Here is a 21,609-nt window from a genome sequence, read left to right as displayed (position 1 = left end):
CCAAAATCGGACCGTTATTTGATTTTGGTTTTTGTCATTTTTCGTTTTTTGGATTCAGAACCAAAACGGGAGAACGGCTCTGTTTTTACCAATTTAATACCGTTTCTTTGTTTTTGGTTACGGACCCACAAACCCAAACTGGACCAATCAGCTGTGAATAATGCCGCATCAAAAGAAAAAACAAAATAACAAAAACCTGTGACTTTCTGACTATTACATTTTACAGTATATTGCTGTTTTTCCCTTGAAATTAACGGTAATCTACTGGCAGCTCTGGTTTGCCAGCATGTTACTGTTTTTTCTACAGTTCGTTGCCGTAAATTATTACAGTTTATTGCTGTTAAATTACGTTTCATGCTGTTTTTTTTTTTTCGTCATTTTTATATCTTTAACTCTTTAAACCCCCACAACAAAATCCTTAGTTTTAAATGAACACTTATAATGTGTGCACACTACAGAGTGTTAGAGTAACACTGAATCAGTGAAGTTAATGAGACAATTCTGTGATTAATTAAGTGATAATTGAGCATTAGTGATGAACACCTGCTATTAACAAACGGAATCAGTGAATGAAAGAGAAACAAAAGAAATACAATTTCAAACACAGCCTTAGATGAAATCAACTGAAATGAAAGACATTAAATCTCTCAAGATCTGATTAAACAACTGCTAAAACAGCTTCACCATCCTCAATTATTACCAGAGTGACTTTATTCCTGTGAAACATCTACAGAAGATCTTACTGAGAGTTACAAAGGTTTAGATGTTTCTTCTTCTTTTTTTTTGTTCACTACCATGATTGAGATCAGTGTTACAGTTTCGTTGACTGCTATAATCATGTGTTTTTAAACACACTTTTACTGCTGTAGCAATGTGTTTCTGGAACATGTTTGTTATGGCACAAAAACATAATTAAATCAAAAAAAAAAAAAAAAAAAACCTGCCATTGTTGTTTCATAGCATTGTCCTCTTGCTTCAGATTCACTGATTTTTGTCTGGTGTCTCTTCTCATACTAAACATTGTTACTAAAACAGAAAAAGAAGCACTATCAAGCAATCAGTTATGAAAGACTGTAAAAACTCAACACTCATTTGAAAACAATTAAAAGGTTTATTGTAATTTAGACTGACACGTCAATAATCAGCGTATTAATCTCAACAATGGTGACAATCTAAAAAATATATAAACAGATCAGTTCTGAACATCACAAAACATGCTACTAAAAGCCAAACACAAAAGCAAAAATAAAAACATAGTAAGAATCCAAGAAACAAGTGGACAATTGAGCAGTATAATCTATTCATGCTGCAATGCATGCTGGGAGTAATGGGTGGTACCCAGCATGCATTGCATAATGAAGCTTTTGATTGTCACCATTGTTGAGATTCATATGCTGATTCTTGATGTCTCTCTGAGTGTTAATGAGATGGTAGTTCAAAAATAATTTAAACATGAAATGTTTTTTAAATTCTTAATATTATGCATTAGACCACTGCTCAAGCAAATCACAAAAATATATTTAAACACTCAAGCAGTTCAATCATATAATTCATCAAAACTTTAAACGCGTATTACAGATTATGGCTATCAGAAAACCTCAACATCACTTGACCATCATCCACAAACATTTTACTATAACAATTGTATCTTAACAAAACAACTATAGCAATTTAACAAATGCTAATGTTCAAAAGTCAAGGGTCAGGAGCACAACTAAAGCAAACAATCATCTCCACAATGGTAACGTCAAACAAAACAATAATACAGCATCATTTAAACTGTTGTTTATTCTCAATAAGATCATCTGTAGATGTCTGACAGAAATAAAGTCAGTCTGGTTAGTAATGAGTGAAGCTGGTAAAGCTGTTTGTTGATTGTTTAAAATCTTTAAATCAGTTGATTTCATCTAAGGCTGTGGCTGAAGTCAGTTGTAGTTCATGTGTTTGTCTTGTTTCTCTTTTTTCTTCAGTGGTTTTGCTTGTTAACAGCAGCTGTTCATCATTGTCTGAATTCACTCATTAGTTTTCATTCTCTCTGTCAGGTGGAATATATTAGTAAACTCATGTAAAGAATAAAGACCTTAATTATAGGGCAGGGGTGCCCAACCCTGCTCCTGGCGATCGACTGTCCTGCATTGTTTAGCTTCAACCCTAATCAAACACACCTGCCTTTAATTTTTAAGTAAGCCTGAAGACCTTAATTAGTTGCTTCAGGTGTGTTTGATTAGGGTTGGAGCTGAACTTTGCAGGACAGTCGATCGCCAGGAGCAGGGTTGGGCACCCCTGGTGTAGGATGTGATTGTTGTTAATTAATGATATATAGCAGCAGGCTACTTTCTCGAAAATGACAAATATTACCCAGAATGCACTGTTTTAATGGAAAACAGAATGTTACTATCAAAATTTGGCCGTTTTTCCAGTAGTAGTCCATAAGACTAACTGTAGTCAGTCAATGTCAGTTACGTTACAAGTCTTATGAACTACATCCCAGTAGTAGTCCATAAGACTTGTGTGATATATTCCATGTCATCTGAAGCCATATACAAGAAATTTAATTAATTAATCGTCTCCTCCTCCGAAGCTCTGGAATGGACTGAAAAAGTTGTAGGACTATAATAATAGTGCACTGACAGCATTTGACGTAAGTGACATTGGATATGCAAGAACCAATGGTGTTTTTCTTTACTGCAGTTGAAGTGCCTTTTGTATAGTCAATTTCAAAAGTTTCAGTCTTTTAGTTTTATGATTTCAAGAAAAAGTTTCCATTCATAAGAGCTACTTTTGTAGCGCTTCTTTTGTTGTTTTAGTCAGAAAAGCCTTGGCAGCTTCAATCCTCTTTCACTTTAATTATGTGGAAAAAATCATCTAAAATGTAAAGTCATACTGATTTGGGTGAATAAAAGATGGCAGAATATTTATTTCTATCCCTTAAATTAAAAGCCTGTCAAGGCTGTTTTTATTTTTATTTTATTTTTATTAAATTAAATTTGCCACTTCACTTCTATTCAATTAAACAAGCTCCATTTCTAATCATTTTAATTAATTTGTATCATTATAATTTTTCCAGATGTCTCGGCCTGTACAACTGTCACACAAGAGACAACCACAGCTGGTAATGTATTGTGCTGTGGTGTTTAAACTATATGTACAGACATGTCTAGTAGAATATAATCAACGTTTCTGGTGATTCTAGTAATACTGTCTGCATTTCTGAAGGATACAGCATGTGCAATGTTCATTATTCATGCTAGTAATGTTCATAAACTATATAACTCAAGATTAGTTATTTTATTAATGCCACATTAAAAGAGATATAAATATTTTCATAACAGCTCATTTGTCTGATCCTTGCTACAACTACACTATACTGGATGAACCGTGGAGAGACACCAGTAATATACTTGGTTCAGTCATGAAGTGTGACCAGCATGTCAGCTGGAGCGGCTGGTATCGTCTCTTCATTAACGGTCTGAGCGCTCATATCCCAGAGTCATGTATTATACCATATGGCTGTGGCACTTATACTGCACTGGGGATACCTGATGGACACCCAAGAATTGAGGATGGAGTTGTCACTCGAGAGGCCTGCGCTCAATGGGGTGATTTCTGCTGCTATATCAGGTCTTTTCCCATTAAAGTCAAAGCATGTCCAGGAAATTATTATGTCTATGAACTGGTTAGTCCAACTCACTGCTTTGCAGCATACTGTGCAGGTGATTATATTCACATGAGCTCTTTCTACACGGTCATGATATTTGTGTCTCTGTTCATGAATCACTATTCATCTAAACTTTCAGATGTTAGCAGCATTAACACCATCTCTACAGCCGTCACAGCAGCGACCATCTCCACTGGTAATTTATACCATTGGCTTATTCTCTGGCCTGATTTATGTGCTGATCTTTACTACAGAATAGATGTTGGGAGCTAAGTAATAATACTTTGTTACAGTACTTAAGTTCGTTACAGTTCTTAACTTTAACTTTTACTCCACTACATTACCTTATTAAAAAATTATACTTTGTTAAACATAATACATTACTTAAATAACATGTATTACTCGGTTACATTTCCAGACTGCATATTTGTTACTTAATACAAAATAAAGTCGGAAGAACACAGACTGCAAGAAAGCAGGTTTGATGAATCAGTGGTCTGAATTAAAAAACAACTTTGTTGCATGTGCAAACAAGTTCTCGCACAACCACAGATAATTTCATTTTCCACTCAATTCGAGGCTGGGGTGTGCGATATAGTATATCTTCTGTGATAAAATGTGTTGTTTTAATGAAGTGTGATCTGACATTATTGAGTATATCACAAAAACACACAGAGAGTGCACGCATACACTACGTGATTTAGTTTACTAAAACGCATTTCGAATCATCATAATTCAAGCCATTTTAAGTTTGTCTTTTATATTTATATAATTTAATATAGTTAACCAAAATCACACAAAGAGTACCATTTTTCTCCAGATATCAGCATGATGACATATGTAATATTGATTTTATACAAGATTAATAAAGTTAGGATTAAGTGGCTTACATTTTAGACGCAATATTGTCTGTTGTTGCTCAATTTTGCAAGCAAAACTAGTTCCAAACAAAGATCACAGCACTGTTTTGCGTCTCTGAGTAACACACAGGACAGTGTTTTCTTACTGAATAAATTAGATTTTTGAACGAATCGGTTGAATGAATTATTCAGTGACTCACTCGTTACAACCATCAAAAGCTTTTGTAAATGCATTTAAATGCCACTTCAAATGCAGATTCCAGAAATGTTTTCTTATGTTGGAATGAAAGTGACTATACTGTAAGTACCGGATGAAGTTCCTCTTATGCTTACCCAAAGATACATTATGGAAGAAAGAGTATCTTGTGTTATTTATGTTAAAACAATAAATATCACATACTTTAAAACTTTGTGCTCAAGTAATATTCTACTGTCGTGGTGACTTTAACTTCTATCACAGTCATTTCTGGTAAGATATCTGTACTTTTACTAAAGTGTGGCTTTTCATCCACCACTGTTTTGGAGTCAATCAAATATGAGTCAAGCAAGTTAGCAAGATACTAATTTCAAGATACTCTTCATTATTTAGCTCCGTTCAGTGGTGGATTACATTCAAGCAATGTTCATATATATATTTTTTATATATATGTTTTATTTATTTATTTTTTTTATTTTTTTCATAACAGTTTATCCCTCTGTTGACCCCTGCTACAACTACACTGTGCTGGATGAACCATGGAGAGCCAACAGCAGTCGCCCACCAAACTCCTACAAGTTCGACCGGTCTGTCACCTGGAGAGGCTGGTATCGTCTCTTCATCAACACTGTGAGCACTCAGATCCCAGACACGTGTGTTGAAATCTATAGCTGTGGTACTATTATCCCACTGTGGATTCGTGGTGGACACCCAACATTTGAGGATGGAGTCGTCACTCGAGATGTCTGTGGTCACTGGGACAATTACTGCTGCTATTACGGGTCTTACCCCATTAAAGTCAAAGCATGTCCAGGAAATTATTATGTCTATGAGCTGGTTAGACCAACTGTCAACGATGCAGTCTACTGTGCAGGTAATTACAATTACATGAGTCTTTTGTATTATTTATGTCATTGTCAGACATTTATCAGTCATTATTTTTCAGCTGTTACTAACATCAGTGCCATTTTTTTAACAGTCAGACCAGAGACGAGCTCAGCTGGTAAAGTAGTCTGATGTTTCTTCTATTAAATTGTGTTTTGTCTGAATGTTTGTGGATCTGTAGAAATTAACAGGTGTGTGAGTGTGTTTTTGTCAATGAGGGATAAAAATGTACAGTCATTATTTCTTGAGCACTGATTATTTGTTTATTTAAAAGGATCCCCATTAGCTGACGCCAAAACGACAACTAGTCTTCCTGGGGTCCAAACAATACATACAAAACCCCAATAATTACAATCAAAATTAATCCAAAATATATAATATGTAAATACACATGAGAAAAAAAAAAAAAAAAAAAAAAAAAAAAAAATACTAATTAAAATAATAATAAAATAATGAAAAACAACATAGCACATAATACAACCTCACTCAACCAATCCAGACAATGTTATGATGTTGACAACAAATACAGTCTTAGTCTTTTTTTAAAACCAGTTTTTCCCTTGATTTCACGAACCCCAACTGGAAGATTGTTCCAAAACACACAACTGACCTATAAAACACGGCCCTCTTCATAGAGTCAGATTTAGGTAGGGGTAAAGAGATCTGTCGACTATTCGCCCCTCTTGTAAAATGTAAATGCATATCTGAATAGTAAATTATATTATCATAAAAAAATTTTAGGAGTCTGAATATTAATAATTCTATGAAGGTATACTAACATATAGTCTATGCTTGACCATCAGCCAAGCAAGACGTTCATGCATCTCTGCAACACTAGTTCTCGAAGAACAACCAAGAACCAGTCTTGGCAGCCTTGTTTTGAGCCACTTGTAAATTTTTTAAATGACTACTTGATGCAGCAGACCATACAACAGAACAGTAATCCAAATGACACAAAACCAATGTACACACAACACGACTAAACAGCTGTGAACTTAGAAACTTTGCACATTTACGCACAACTGCAACAGCTCTACCCATTTTAGCAACAACTGTGTTAATGTGATCAGACCATGACAGTGTGGAATCAAGCCAAAGTCCAAGAAGCTTCACCTTTTTTACTTGCTGTATATTTTTGACAATTTACTTGTATATTAATGTTAGGATTATCAGATAATCTATACTTAGAACCAAATATTATACTCATAGTTTTTGAAATATTTAGAGCAAGTTTATTTGTTTTGATACAGTTATACAATTTGCTAATCTCACAAGACAGAACCTGATTAAGCTCTGAACATGTAGGGGCTGCATAATAAAGAGTAGTATCATCAGCAAACATAGTCAATGTAGCCTTACTGAGTATATACGGCATATCATTTGTAAAAATTGAAAATAACAAAGGTCCGAGGCAAATTCCTTGAGGAACACCACAATCCAAAGACTTGCTACAAGATAATGCACCATTAAAATAAACTCTTTGCGACCTCTCCGACAAATAGCTCTTAAACCACTTGATTGCTGAGGAAGTGAAACCATAACTAATAAGTTTGGAAATCAAAATTTCATGGTCGATCACATCGAAGGCAGCACTAAAGTCCAGTAGTAGTGTACCCACTAGCATTGAATTATCAATTGATGTTAACCAGCTATCCGACATTTGTGTAATTGCAGTGCAGGTGGAATGACCATACCTATAAGCATGCTGAAACATCGTAGTCAAATCATTGTTAGAAAAATAATCTTGCACTTGCTTAAATACAATCTTTTCCAATAATTTACTTAGAATAGGCAAAATGCTTATAGGCCTACTATTTGGACCACAGAAAGTTGATTTGTTGTCTTTGGGTAAAGGAATTATCTTACCCTCCTTCCAATAAACTACACATTTTATCTTTCATAATACACCTTTCAATTAGTGACAGATTGGTTTAGAAATATGTCCAGCTGATAACTCCAATAGCTGACTATCCAAGTTGTCTGTACCAACAGACCCACCAACAGTCAAAGACCTCAGCAACATTTCCACCTGCACAACATTAACCTGATGAAATTCAAAACTACACAGTTTTATCTTTCATAATACACCTTTCAATTAGCTCATTTGAGTTGGAATCAACAGTGTATTTCATTGTCTCTCTAAAGTTAGAAACCTTATTAACAAAATAATCATTAAAATAATTTGCAATCTGTATTGGCTTAGTCAAATAAACTCCATTCAATTCAACAAAAGAGAGTACAAGTAGATTTTTTTCCCATGATTTCATTGAGTACATTCCACATTCTCTTACAATCTGTACCACTATCGTCAATTCTCTTCTGAAAATATTTTTTCTTTTTCAATCTGTTCACCTTGGTTACCTGATTCCTTAAAATACAATAAAATTTTCTGTCCTCAAAAGAGTCAGAAAGAACCGCAACCTTTTTAGCCTCTTCCCTTTGAGCACTGTGCACAAGCTAGATACATTTTTCTTCACTATTCATCCAAACTTTCAGATGTTAGCAGCATTAATGGCAGTGAATGGTGACCTTCTTCAAGCTTAAAAAAAACTGTAAAATATCACTTGATCCACAGAGCAGACATTATTTCATGAGATTCAGTGCACAATTCATATGCTTATGGATATTAAGAGAAATTATGCTTGCTCAATTTGCTCATATGGTTGACTGTGAGGAGAATTTAGTTTCATGTTTTCTTTTCACATTAAACTTCAGATTTTGTTTGTTCCCCACACTCACGGTTACATTCGTCATTTATTTTTGACCCTTGTTTTTTTTTTTTTTTTTTTTTTTTTTTTTGCTGTTTGGTTTGATTATTGCCTTCATGATGTTTTGTGTCATTGCAGTAATAAATATGACGCAGCAGGAAAGATGCAACGTAAGTTGAGATTTTGAAATCTAAGTTTCAGAGTTGGACTCAGTTCTATCAATTATGGTGCAGAGAGCAATGCAATAAGATGTGGCACATATTAAAAAATATGAATGCGCTTTTCTGTTTATTGCTGATGGTTATGTGCACTTTTGTTTACTATTAATATTGCAAAACATAATTAGCACAGTCTTATTTACCATACTAAAGATCAATTGTGATTTCAGAGTCAGACATTTGGAGGATGTTTTCAAAATCTTCTTGAGCAGATTGAGAACATTACAGCTCAAGAGCTTCCTTTGGAAGTACGTCTTCAAGAGAAAAATTACAAAATAATAAATATCTTTGTTGGTTACATAATGATTGACGTGGCAGCATGGGCTCTGTTGGCATTTATATGCACACTAACTGTTTTTTTTTTTCTAATCAAATTAGACTGTGCAAAACATTTTGAATATGGCCTTCAACACTTCGGAGAAGATTTTAGAGTCATCATCATCATCAGTAAATGCAGCTGATCTAGCCTCTTATGGAAACCGTCTGTTAAAAGCCAGCGAGAAACTCATTTCTACATTGGTGAAGCCGGTGGACACAAGTGACAGTGTCAGTTTTACTCTTGCTGCTGTTGGTAAGTGGAGACACAATTATTATTAATAATTAAACTCTATTTAAACTTTATTTAGTATAGAGACCAGCAGTTGGTCAGAAAGCAGCAAATGCAGCTGCAGTAATGAATTAAATTTAATTTAACTGTATAGAGTTAAAAACCTACAGTATATGAGAGGGCATAAATCCTGTCATATAGACATGGATAGGTTGTCAAAAAAGAAAGAAAAAAACTATGACATAAAACACAGGTTCAATTACAGTGAAAAGTTAATGGTTTGTGAAGACCTCAATGTGTTTGAGAATAAAACAATTAACAGTAAAAAAATAAAAATAATAAACAAAAAAAAATAAATAAAAAAAAAAAATAAGTACAATTTAAGCTGGCCGGTTTTTTCAGTGTTTGATTTTAAGGACATTTTGGACATTTGAGGATTGGAGCATTTGAGCACTTGAGTACACCGTATACATATCTGACCTTTGACCACAGGTGACCTAAGAATTATAAGTTCTTTCATTTACATTTACGCAGTTAACAGATTAAAATTGAACCTGAAGGGTTAAATTACATTAGAGATGAAAACCCAACAATAGTCAATGATTAAAATCTTTGTCTTGTGTGCAAATTGAATGACTGAATTGGGATTCTCATTGAAAATAATGAAAAATAAATAAATAAATATGAATTGCTATAGCACATAAATGCTTATTTGTGTTTAATCAGAGGGTCAAGTCTTCATGGTTGGACCACAGGTCACCTTAGATAAAATCCCTCGACTCGACACGACAAATTCTTCTGTGGACATCGATCTCATTGGGATGACCAGGAACAACAATGAAAGTATGTCAGATAAAATAAAAAATAAAAAATCATAGAGACAGCATACTATTACCAGTAAATCACATTTATTGTTGTTTTTACATGGTATTGCATTGCATAGTTTCTGTTTCTGTCACACAGAATCAGCTGCTGTGGCTTTCATGAGTTACAACATGATGGAGAATCTACTGAAGCCAGACTTCTTCAAAACATCAAATGACACGATTAAAACCATGATGTCCACTGTGATCTCAGCTACTCTTCCCAAAACCACCAACACTAAACTAACTAAACCAGTCAACTTCACCCTCAAACACATCAGAGTGAGAGACTGAAATGTGCTTTTGTTTTATCAGAGCACTGATGAACATCTGAAAACATTTAATATTCAGTGTTCTGATATTTTCTTTTTTTTTTTTTTTTTTTTCAGGAGTTTGATCCCAACGATTCTCTGTCCTGTGTGTACTGGAATATCAGCGAGTGGATTGTAGATGGTTGTTCTGTTTTAAAGACCAACAGCAGCTACACTGTGTGTTCCTGTGATCATCTGTCCACATTCGCTCTCATCATGCAAACCAGCCGCCCACCAAAGGTACAGAACATTTCTAGTGAACACTGAAGAGCAGCACAGATTTGACACTCATGTTCTCTCACATGTTTTCTCAGAGCGACTCACTGATGGAGCTGTTGAATTTGGTGTGTGTGATCGTGGGGCTGGTGTTCTTCAGTTTGGCCCTGTTGACCTTTGCCCTTTGTCAGTGGAGTCCTGGAGTGAATAATGTGGCTCGAATCAACATCTGCATCAGTCTTCTGTTGGCTCACCTTCTGTTTCTGCTCACACAGTGGTTCCTGAGCCTCATACGGCCTCTGCAGGTGAGAATGATGAAGGAGCCCTACAGCTCAGCACAGCCTCACTGAGAATCATCATAACCGTCTCTCATGGTTTCCAGGTGTTGTGTGCCATGATCTCAGGACTTCTGCACTTCCTCTTTCTCTCCGGCTTTGTGTGGATGTTCATTGAAGCTGTGCTGCTCTTCATCTGTGTGAAGAACCTATCACAGATCAGCTCCAAAAAGAGGGAGGTGCTTAACAGTGGATTCCTGTGTGTGATTGGATATCTGGTTGCTCTGGTTGTGGTGTGTGTGTCTGTCGGTCTGGTTCCTGAAGGCTACGGCAGCGAAGAGTGAGTTGTTGTTGTAGTTTTTAAGTTCATTTGATTAGAAGGAAATATAGCAGCTCTGGGATTTTTTGACATTTCTGCTATCTGATAAAATAAACAAACAGGTTGGATCAGTTTCATGCAAACGATTTAAGCACCTGAAATAGTATTTCTGACAAATTCATTCAGTTATTATATTGATTTTTCAGATGCTGGATTAAAATGGATAAAGGCTTCATCTGGAGTTTTCTGGGTCCTGTTTGTGTCCTACTAGCAGTAAATGCATTTCTTATTTCTTATCACTTTAATATTAAAAGGAAAAGATGATTAATACTCTTCTACTTTGCAGTTAAACATGATTCTCTTCATCAAGATCGTCATCAGTCTGATCTCAGCACTCAAAACTCTCAATGCTGAAGTTTCACAGATGAAACAAACCAAGTAACATTAGGATTTAATTGCTCTATAGAAAACCACATAGTCAATAAAGACACATTAACTCTCTTTCTTTGTCTGTTTTTTTTTTTATTTTTTTTTTTTTTCTGCAGGATCATGGTGTTTAAAACACTGGCTCAGTGTGTGGTTCTTGGTTGCTCCTGGATTCTGGGTTTCTTCACTAATAGCAGTAAGGTGCTGGAGATCCTCTTCCTGATCTTGAACTCCCAGCAGGGAACCTTCATCTTCCTGATCTACTGTGTCCTCAATAATGAGGTCAGACATTTACTCAATTTACATGTGTGATCTGGATGCTTTCATTGAGGTCCTGTTTTCATTGTGGTAATCTGTGACTTTAAGAAAAGAATGTCAGAGGCAGTTTGTTTAATCTGTTAATCTGTTATCTTGTGACGGAATGTTGAAATGAGCCAAAACTATTCAAACACTAACTGTAAAATTCTAATTTAAACCAATATAGAATGCCTTTGATCTCCAAGCTTTTAAAACTACTTCAAAATGTAAGGCTTGGGTTTCTTAAGCCAACATCAGAGTTTAGAATCAATTTCCTTTTTTTTTTTTTTAAGTGTCTCCATGGAAGAAAAGCATACATATTTATTTCTTAAAATGCAAATCTAGTCTCCAAAGCTGCTTTTTCATACCTGTTTATTATAAACAAACTCATTCTGGTTCATGAGTTTCTGAGGTTAAATTGATCTCATGAAGTCACTCAGCTCCTCTCATCTCATTCTCGTAAACCCAACAAAACAGAAAATGAACCACAAAAAAACTCATTACCACAAACGCAAACAACACTGAGGACCACAGCATCATGTTTAGAAAGTAATAAAAACTGCTCAAGTGCCATTATATAGAAGTGATTTTATAACAGAGTCTTTGTTTTTGGATGATAAATGTCATACTTTCATATCCTTTCTGAAAAGCATGTTATTCGAGTGTCTTATTTAGCCGTTAAATACTTTGAATGTAAAGCTGTTCACTACTGAACTGTTTTATTTAGTCTTGTTTAAACGTTTTGTTTGTTTGTTTGTGTTTTAAAAGGCACAATATGTATGTTTTTTTTATTAAAATATCCAAAAACCACTAGAACAGTGTTATATATTTTTCTGACTTGTGTACTTACATTATCCCAAATGTTTCGAAAAATGTTTAAAGGGTTAGTTCAGCCAAATATTAAAATTATGTCATTAATGACTCACCCTCATGTCGTTCCAAACCCGTAAGACCTCCGTTCATCTTCGGAACACAGTTTAAGATATTTTAGATTTAGTCCGAGAGCTTTCAGTCCCTCCATTGAGAATGTATGTACGGTATACTGTCCACGTCCAGAAAGGTAATAAAAACATCTTCAAAGTAGTCCATGTGACATCAGAGGGTCCGTTGGAATTTATTGAAGCATCGAAAATACATTTTGGTCCAAAAATAACAAAAATTATGACTTTATTCAGGATTTTCTTCTCTTCCGGGTCTTATTTGTTATTGGGTGCACAAGAGAACACGTCAGCAGCGTCGTACGTCAACAGTCACAGCAGTCGCGTTCACAACAGACCCGGAAGAGAAGACAATCCTGAATAAAGTCGTAATTTTTGTTATTTTGATGTAAATGATGGCAATTGAAAAAGAAAAACTCCTGAAAACTATTTCATGTGTACATGGTAAAGAATTTTTTATTTTGTATGAAATCATGCAGTTGATTTGTATGAAATCATGCAGTTTATAACTAACTTTACTGTTTTGTTGAGCTCAGAAAGCTCCAAATAAATGACTGTTTCTTCTTTAAAGGCCCATTTTACAGTTGATTACTTTAAACATTGTACTGCACTTTAAATATTCAGATGCCTCATACAATATATATAAACAGCAAAATGTATTTACAGGAATGAAGGACACAGACTTTATTGGTAAAGTGAATCCATGTATAAAATTAAACTTGTAAAAATGTTCATAGACTGACTAATGTTCAATATTTAGCCACTGCCAATGTTACAGCAGCCATCACAGTCCACTTTATTGGGTTAAAACTGAGACATTGGGTTAAACACAGCCAAATCCTGTCTAAATTCCGAAATATATATGATAGCACCATAAACTGTTGCAGCAGTAAGACAGACTATTTTTTATTGTTGTTGTTGTTGCAGCAGTAACACAGACTCTTTTATTATTATTATTATTATTATTATTATTATTATTATTATATTAATACAAAGCCATAGTTTGTTCAGTAAACTATAGTTTTAAAAAGTTTTATCCAATAACTTCCAAAACGTGACTTCAAAACTGAGCTACATACCAAACCTCATTGTGTGTACATTTACACCCCTAATCATTAGTAATGACTTCAGTATCTTAAGCCTTCTACATACTGAACAATTTTAGCAATACAATAAGATCATCGCTGGTCACACTGTGCGACGTGGATCTAATAAATTTGGGTAAGACATGCATGTAGACTGTACGTTGATGACAGCTATTGACTCGTAGGCTACGACGCACGTTTCTATAAAGGAATAAAAGTCATTAGCATGCGCTAGTGGTAAACAAAAAAGGGCATACTGGATCACGCATTGGCAGCTGTAGGTTTTATGTGTGCTGAAAAAAGTGGAAGTGGCGAAAAAGAGGATGGAATAAGAGCTTCAGGTAAGCAGTTTTATGTTTTAGTGCCATGTCGCGTTGATTTCATGTCGCATGTTTACTGGTTGGTCAGTAAATGTGGGTCACAACTGCAAACACACTGTGCGATGATCATGCTGAATTTCTGACACTGCCAGAATATTATCGTAGGCTATCTTTGGTCACATGACAACGGCTGTCTTTGAACCTCTCTCACTGTACAACATAGGACCACCGATTAGGAGCCACGATCACAGAAATTGCCACGATTGTTTTTCACGATGCCCATCTTTCGTCTGGGACAGCCGAAAATCGTGCAGTGTGTCTCTGGCTTTAGATCATGATGTAAACTCTTAAGATCTTCAAACTGTCAGTCTGCTGCTCTGTCAGAGATGGGATCTCCATTACACCTCATTTCCATTAGAATCAAATGGAAACTTTTATTTTTTGTTCTCTGAAATATTTAATGTGATGGCCACAGCGAGGACAGTGACAGTGATTGTTTTTAATACAAGAAATAATACTTTAAAAAGCTCAATTACTTGAAAATAAGTATTACACATCAAAATCTGAGTGTTAAATTAACTCTATTCAGAACACATTTTGTCCCACTCTACAAGAGTGTTAAAGTAACAATGAAGTGGAGTTAAAGTTAATGAGATAATTTGGTGATTAATTAAGTGCTGATTGAGCATTAGTGATGAACAGCTGCTGTTAACAAACAGAATCACGGAAGAAAAGAGAAACACAAGAACTACAACTGACTTCAGACACAGCCTTAGATGAAATAAACTGAAATAAAAAAAAGATATTAAATCTCTCAAGATCTCAGCAGAGGAGGATTAAACAACTCAGCAAACAGCAGCAGCAGGGATATTATTATTAATATGGCAAATATTACATAGCACCAAAAAATACAGGTAAGCCCAGCCAGCCTGACCAGCTAAAAGTGTCGTCAAAACCCCTCTAAAACCAGCCTGATAAACCACACTGTTAGCAAATTGATGTAATTTTTTACAATACATTTTACAAGGCATTGTATTCATGTTTTTATTGTAAATGCAAATGCATGATGGGAAATTGATGGACAGTCCTGTAGTATTATTGTAACTACACTGTAGAAGCAGTATTTTACAGCCACCGCATGGCATTTGTGGGATAGCATTAAAATTGGTACTTGCCAAGCTAACAGAATCTTGTTATAAGAACGTTCTCCAAATATTGGTTTTGGGTGTTGGTGTTGGTTCTGGGAACATAAAACATTAGAGGAACATTTTTAAAAGGTATGATGCTCCTCAAACTTTCTTTCAACTTAAGTTTGGTTTTAAAATTCAGCATTCTAGGAACGTTGATTGTAACATTCCAAGAAAATAAAGATATCCAGTTTCCTTAATGTTAGTAGGATGTTATTTAAAGGTTAGTATGATGTTCCTGAAACAATCAATCATTAAAACACCCTGCTGTGAACAAGCACTGAAAGAAAGAAAAAAAAAGGACACAAACTACAACTTTCTTCAACCACAGCCTTAGATGAACTGAAGATACAAGACATTAAATTTGTTAAGATCTGATTAAACAACTCCACAAACAGCATTACCAGCTTCAATTATTACTAACCAGATTGACTTTATTTCTTGTCACACGTCTACAGAAGTTCTTACTGAGAATTAAGAGGTTTAGATGTCAATGTATTATTGAAAATTTTTTTTTTTTTTTTTTTTTTTTTTTTTTTAGATCACCACAATCTATATCACACTTTGCTTCATTTTCATTCTTTTTCAGAAAACCAGCTTTTATAACAACTAAATACCTGCATTAAAGTAGGTTTAAATAAAAAAATAAATAAATTAATGGTGATGTTAAAAAAACACAGTTGTTTCATGTGTTGAATGTTCAAATATTATTGTTGTTAACTTTTTTTTTTAATATATATTTTGTCAATTACACACGCAGATACATCAACATTTGGCATATGAAACACATCAATGGTGATGTTTCATGCCAGCATACAAATCACATTCATGGCTCCCAGCATCCATTGCAGTTTTTCTTTTTTCAGACTTGGACTGAAACAGAGGTCAAAATATATATGTTTAAATGCTTTGAAAAATATATTTTTATTTAAAATATTTTCAAAAAAATAAAATAAAAAATGGCCTGAAAATATATTTACACAAATATGTTAGCATATATATATTTAAAATACATTTGTTAAAACAAACCTCTGATTAAACACGGGTAATACCCTGTACTTGATTACCACCATAAACTGCACTGAATTTCTGTTTTTCTCCTTTGAGTGTTTGGTAAATATCTTGTGAATTGTTGATTTGTTTTATGCTCAAGGCATCAGATATTCACAAACACATTGTGCTCTCCACAAACCATGAACTTCACTGTATGTGAACCCTGTGTTTAATGTTGTATTTTCTTTTTTCATGGCCTTTTCAGGATGAGTTTTTAAGACATTTCTACCTAATAATGGGTGGTGTTACATATTCATGTAGTATTTTTTTTTCTCTGCTTGTAATGATTTGCCTGTCCTCTAGGGGCGGTTTTTTGTCATGTGTTTCTTGCCTTTCATTAGGGGCCCAATTCCATACACCTGTGGACTGCCTGAGAGGTTTGGATACATCACGTTCTCATCGCCATACCTGAGTGTGGGGGAGACTGCTACAGCAGTTCGGCTGCTCTCACCTTAGTTTTTGTTTTCTTCTTTTTCCTCACTAATTTTCCTCCCACCTTTAATGTTAATTTTTTGTTATGCTTATGTTTATTTTGTAATATTTTTTTTCCCTTATTGAATCAAGCCTTTTCGTGTTACCCCTTCTTTGTGTTATGGTTGTGGCCGAATTTGCAGCAAAATACTGACTTTTGACATCAACATAAGAAAAAGACAGTGTTTTCTGGTCTCTGTTAAAACATTTGTAATGGCTTCTTATATTGTAACAGTTACACAATTAACAGTTATTGTAGCTGCATTTGTTGCTGTCTGACCCACTGCTGCTCTATAGTGGTACTCATGGGAATCACTTAATTAAAAATAAATTAGGTGTGTATCCACCCAAGTATTATTATTTTTTTTTTCTGAGGCTAGCAATTTTTTTCAATTGTTTTAAAGGAGACCCTGCTAAAACAGCTAAAACCAGCCTAAGCTGGTAATGCTGGTTTTTAGCTGATCTCAGAACTGCAGTGGTAAAAATTTATTGTAATTTTACAGAAAATTGCTGGCAACTAATTGCTGTGAAGTCATAGCAAAGGGTAAGATACTGTTTTTCAATACAATAAAACACTGATACACTATCTATTACTGTGATTACAGTAGTTTCACTACAAAAATGCTATATTTTTTATTGTTGTCATATAGTCCCTCCGCAATGATGACAAAAAAAAACAAATGTTTGAACAAATACCACCATAATATCTCAATATTAAAAATACTTAGTAGAAATCTTGAAACAGACTTTAAGAACATGAACACTTTATCATAGGATCCTCAACAGTGGTGACAATTTTTCATACTGCAGTGCATGATGGGAGTTTTTACTATGGGTGTTACCCAGCATGCATTGCTGTATGAAGTGTTTTGTTGATTATTCACCATTGTTGAGATTCATATTGCTGGTTCTTGATGTCTGTGTGTGTCCACGTTAGAACCCTGATTTATATGCGGTAGTTTTACAGGGATGTAATCTAAATGTAAATAAAAAAACAAACAAAAGAAATGTTAATTGTGTATTTCATGATTGGTTATCTTTTAAAATAGCTAAAAGCTTGCTAAACAGCAATGATTTTTCTGTTTTGAAACACCACATGCAATGATATAGAAAGAGATCTAATACAAGAAGCTATGGGTTAAGAACCCAGCTAAAGCGAACATTGATTATCTAATATTTGTTTGTGATTTGTTAATGAAAGTTATTATAAAGTATTACCAGAAATTTAAGTCTAGTGTGTGCAAGAAACCAATTCTTCGGAGGTCTGAACATCTTGTTTTAAGGGGAAAAGGTGTTTTGAAAATTGAGCCAAAGTAATTAAAAAACTGTCAAATGTGCTAAAGAAACATTCATTATGAAGAAAAAAAAAACAAAAAAAAACTTAGATTGCATTACTTTTGTTTACTGCTTTCCACAACTGAAAACAATACGCATGTAAATAATAATGAATACATAACCTGAATTATATCAAATCAATCATGTTTATAGCACTTTTCACAGAATCATTTAAATAAGTTTTTAGTGTTTGGATGTCTTTAACAACGTGTTACAGCAGATCTCACACTGCAGCAGTTTACTGCTTAGATGTAGAAGGAAGTTAGTATTGTTCTGCAAACGGGTTAAGCAGGAGATCTAGAAAGTTTCTGCTGCATAAAGGAACTCATCCCTGTAATTATCCTATACAAAGGAAAACATAAACCCATACACACCCCTGCCATGGTCTTTTCCTGTTAATCAGAGCTCTTCCCAGCACTGTGTTTCTGTTTCACCCTAGGTGACATGAAGATAATACATAACTGTAAAGGGAAGGTTAGTTTGGATTCTTTGTTTGGTTTATGTTAGTAACTAGTGTTGTTTTTGGCGGCCTGTTTTAATTTTAGTCTTAGTCTAGTCTTTGTGTGAAGCTGTCATTTTAGTTTTAGTCATGTTCATCTTCTTTTAGTCTAGTCTAGTTTTAGTCGACGGAAACTGATTACATTTAGTCTAGTTTTAGTCAATGAAAATGGTATTTTAGTCTCTTCTTAGTAATGCAATTATATTTAACCCAGACAATATAGTACAAGTACCTAGAAGTATAGACGAAACCAAAATTTTTCTTTTAGCCAAACCCATTTCAAACAAGGTTATCTAATTATATTATTGTTACCTTATAGACTCAAGAATACATCCATTCCAGACACGTAAGACTCTCTGATTTGAATTTCCATTTTTTTTTTTACCAACCAAACATGTTTAGACGTACACACAGAAATTTAAATAAAATAAATAAAAACAACAACAATAATAATAATAATAATCTGCTAATTTTTCTCCCAAAGACGAACCCCGGCTGGCCGGCCATTGGTCCCTTTCTGTCTGTCAAGGTTGATTTATACTCGACGCGTCCGCAATTTCGCTTGGGTGAGTGCGGAAAATATGAAATCATTGCGGTGTTGCTGGAAGTTCGCTTTGAGTGCGCCCGGCGAACTATTCCTCTGCCGGAGTGCACGGCATTTTTTGTAACTTTCCGCATAGCTCCACATCCGAACATGCATGATTTCAGGGCGATTCTAGCCAAACATGCACGTCTGTGTCGACGTTTGTGTGTGAAACAGAAGCAGTTTAATGTGAAGTTCAAAACTCCATCAGGTGCTTTTTGACAGATTTTTTTTTTTTTTTGGAAAAAAAATGTTTGCATAGTTTGTACAAGGCTTCTTATTTGAAGTACATTTATTTTTATTGTATAAAATAGAATTAGAATTCATTTAGATATTAATTATACACTATTTGCTTAAAGTTGTCTTGTGTTTGATGCGTAATACAGCCAGTAGTTTAAGATTGTTTTAAGTTTGTACATAAAGAAATGATTAATTCATCAACTCATTCATCACAAGACTTGTACTGGCGCAATGACTTCTTCTCACCGGTGATTCCCGACGGTTTTAGAGGACAATTACTCCTCATTGCTCCCCTGTCGTTTCAAAGAATAGTACAACGGTGAACGCGACAAGTATAAAAGCCTCGTCCATTTGGGAAGGTGCACTCGCAGTCAGCGGAGACAGGCGAAAGTATAAATCCTGCCTAACTTTGTTTGTTGTCGTCTTCTAAATGCCGCGAGTGGGACTTGAGGAAGTGACGTCGGTCGCGTCTGCGCAGTGAGACACAGGAAACAGAAATACTGCAAAATAATAATAATAACGACTAAACGAGAAATAACGTTAAAACATTTTGTTTCATCTCTTTTTGGTCAACGAAAATTAAGAGACATTTTAGCATAGTTTTTATTTTGTAAACCACATTTAGTCTCACTTTTATTCGTCAACGATATTACATTATACATTTAATTTTAGTCATCGTCACATGACCAGCATTTACGTTGCGTCTTGTTTTCGTCACATGATAAAGGTTCGTTGACGACGATATTTAGTCATAATTTTCGTTGACGAAAGCAACACTATAAGTAACAAAACATTTTTCTACATTTGAGGAAATGTTTATAAACTTGTGATTCACTTAAAAAATATATTATAAATTATTTGTCTCATGTACAGGGTCATGTTTATGCTAAAAGATAATATGAGTCTCTGTAGCAGGCACTTGCCTGGGGCCCCGCATTTTGAGGAGACCCCCCGAAGGCTGATCATTTAAAACCAGGGATCCGCAACTTTAGACATCAAAAGAGCCATTTTGGCCCCTTTCCCACTGAAATAAAATTCAAGTGGAGCCACAAACCTATTTGATCCCTAAAATGAAGGTCCCACAGCATATAGCTAAAGTTTTATATTCAGTTACACAGCAAAAAGCCCAGTTTTAAATTAACTCTCCCAGGAGTTTATTTCTGATATTTTGTGTTTCTTACAAGACCTTATGGATAAAGGCAGGTCTTTTTCCACAATTAAGGTCTACCTGGCAGCTATTTCTGCCTGTCATGTGGACTTTAAGGGCTCAACAGTCGGACAGCATCTTCTAATCTGCAGATTTTATGAAGGGTGCCAGTCATTCCTTGCCAGACAGCAGGAGAACTGTTTTCTGAATGGGACCTCTCCATGGTGGTGGAGGCTCTGTTGCAATATCCTTTTGAGCCCTGGGAAGTATTTCCCTAAAGCTCCTGTCTTTCAAGACGGCTTTGCTCTTTACCTTCGCATCAGCTAAATGTGTCAGTGAGCTACATGCATTCTTGGTGCATTCCTCATGTATTAATTCTCTCTTAGTGGGGGATAAGGTTTTCATTAATCCTAATCCAGTTTCACACCGGAGGTGTTGGAGCTGACCACTTTTCAGCCTCCTCCTTTTTCCTCTACAGAGGATCAGAGGCTGAATGCTCTGTGCCTGTTCGTGCCTTAAGGACATGTATGCCCATGACCTATATTTTTTAGGAAGAGTGACCAGCTCTTTATTTCATGGGTACCCCCTCACAGGGGGAGTCCCATATCTAAGCAACGCCTCTCACATTGGCTTGTAGAGGCTATAGCTTTTGTTATATGAATCAATATGGGAGTACAACCCCAGGAGACCATCAGAGCTCACTCTACAAGAGGTTTAGCCAACTCTTGGCTTTGTTCAGGAGAGTGTCATTGCAGGATATCTGCTCTGCCGCCATCTGGGTTTCTCCCCACACGTTTGTGTGTTACTACCGACTGGATGTCACCACAACCTCGGTAGCACATTCTGTTTTAGGAGTGGGGTCTTTGTAGCCTTCCTTGTTACATCCCATTTTCATTTCCAATTTACACCTTGTAGAAAAAGAACAAAGACCATACACATTCATGTCACCAGCAGCATGTGTTTTTTTTTTTT

At 35.1% G+C, this 21,609-nt stretch overlaps 1 protein-coding gene and 1 long non-coding RNA gene across 2 annotated transcripts; both read left to right on the top strand.

Moving 5' to 3' along the window:
- The first annotated feature begins 8,453 nt into the window (after positions 1–8,453).
- On the top strand, positions 8,454–10,812 carry LOC109063767 (adhesion G protein-coupled receptor E3-like). The gene is made up of 7 exons (XM_042721139.1): positions 8,454–8,477; positions 8,696–8,773; positions 8,904–9,096; positions 9,799–9,915; positions 10,036–10,217; positions 10,325–10,486; positions 10,561–10,812. Exons 1-7 carry the CDS (start codon positions 8,454–8,456, stop codon positions 10,810–10,812), a joined length of 1,008 nt encoding a protein of 335 aa, XP_042577073.1.
- A 36-nt stretch (positions 10,813–10,848) lies between these two features.
- Positions 10,849–11,776, top strand: LOC109046352. Its single transcript, XR_006154143.1, has 3 exons — positions 10,849–11,077; positions 11,263–11,494; positions 11,602–11,776. It is a non-coding gene; the product is annotated as an uncharacterized LOC109046352 (long non-coding RNA).
- Positions 11,777–21,609: the final 9,833 nt, after the last annotated feature.

The sequence above is a fragment of the Cyprinus carpio genome, chromosome B3 (genome assembly GCF_018340385.1).
Source record: "Cyprinus carpio isolate SPL01 chromosome B3, ASM1834038v1, whole genome shotgun sequence".
NCBI classification, from domain to species: Eukaryota; Metazoa; Chordata; class Actinopteri; order Cypriniformes; family Cyprinidae; genus Cyprinus; species Cyprinus carpio.
The sequence above is the reverse complement of the archived record's forward strand: the minus strand, read 5'-3'. Positions and strand labels throughout refer to the sequence as shown.

Coding starts and splice junctions, on each gene's coding strand:
- LOC109063767 (XM_042721139.1), top strand. CDS start 8,454: ATGACGCAGCAGGAAAGATGCAAC. Junction 8,774..8,903: donor CTCAAGAGCTTCCTTTGGAA/GTACGTCTTCAA, acceptor TAATCAAATTAG/ACTGTGCAAAACATTTTGAA. Junction 9,916..10,035: donor GACCAGGAACAACAATGAAA/GTATGTCAGATA, acceptor TCTGTCACACAG/AATCAGCTGCTGTGGCTTTC.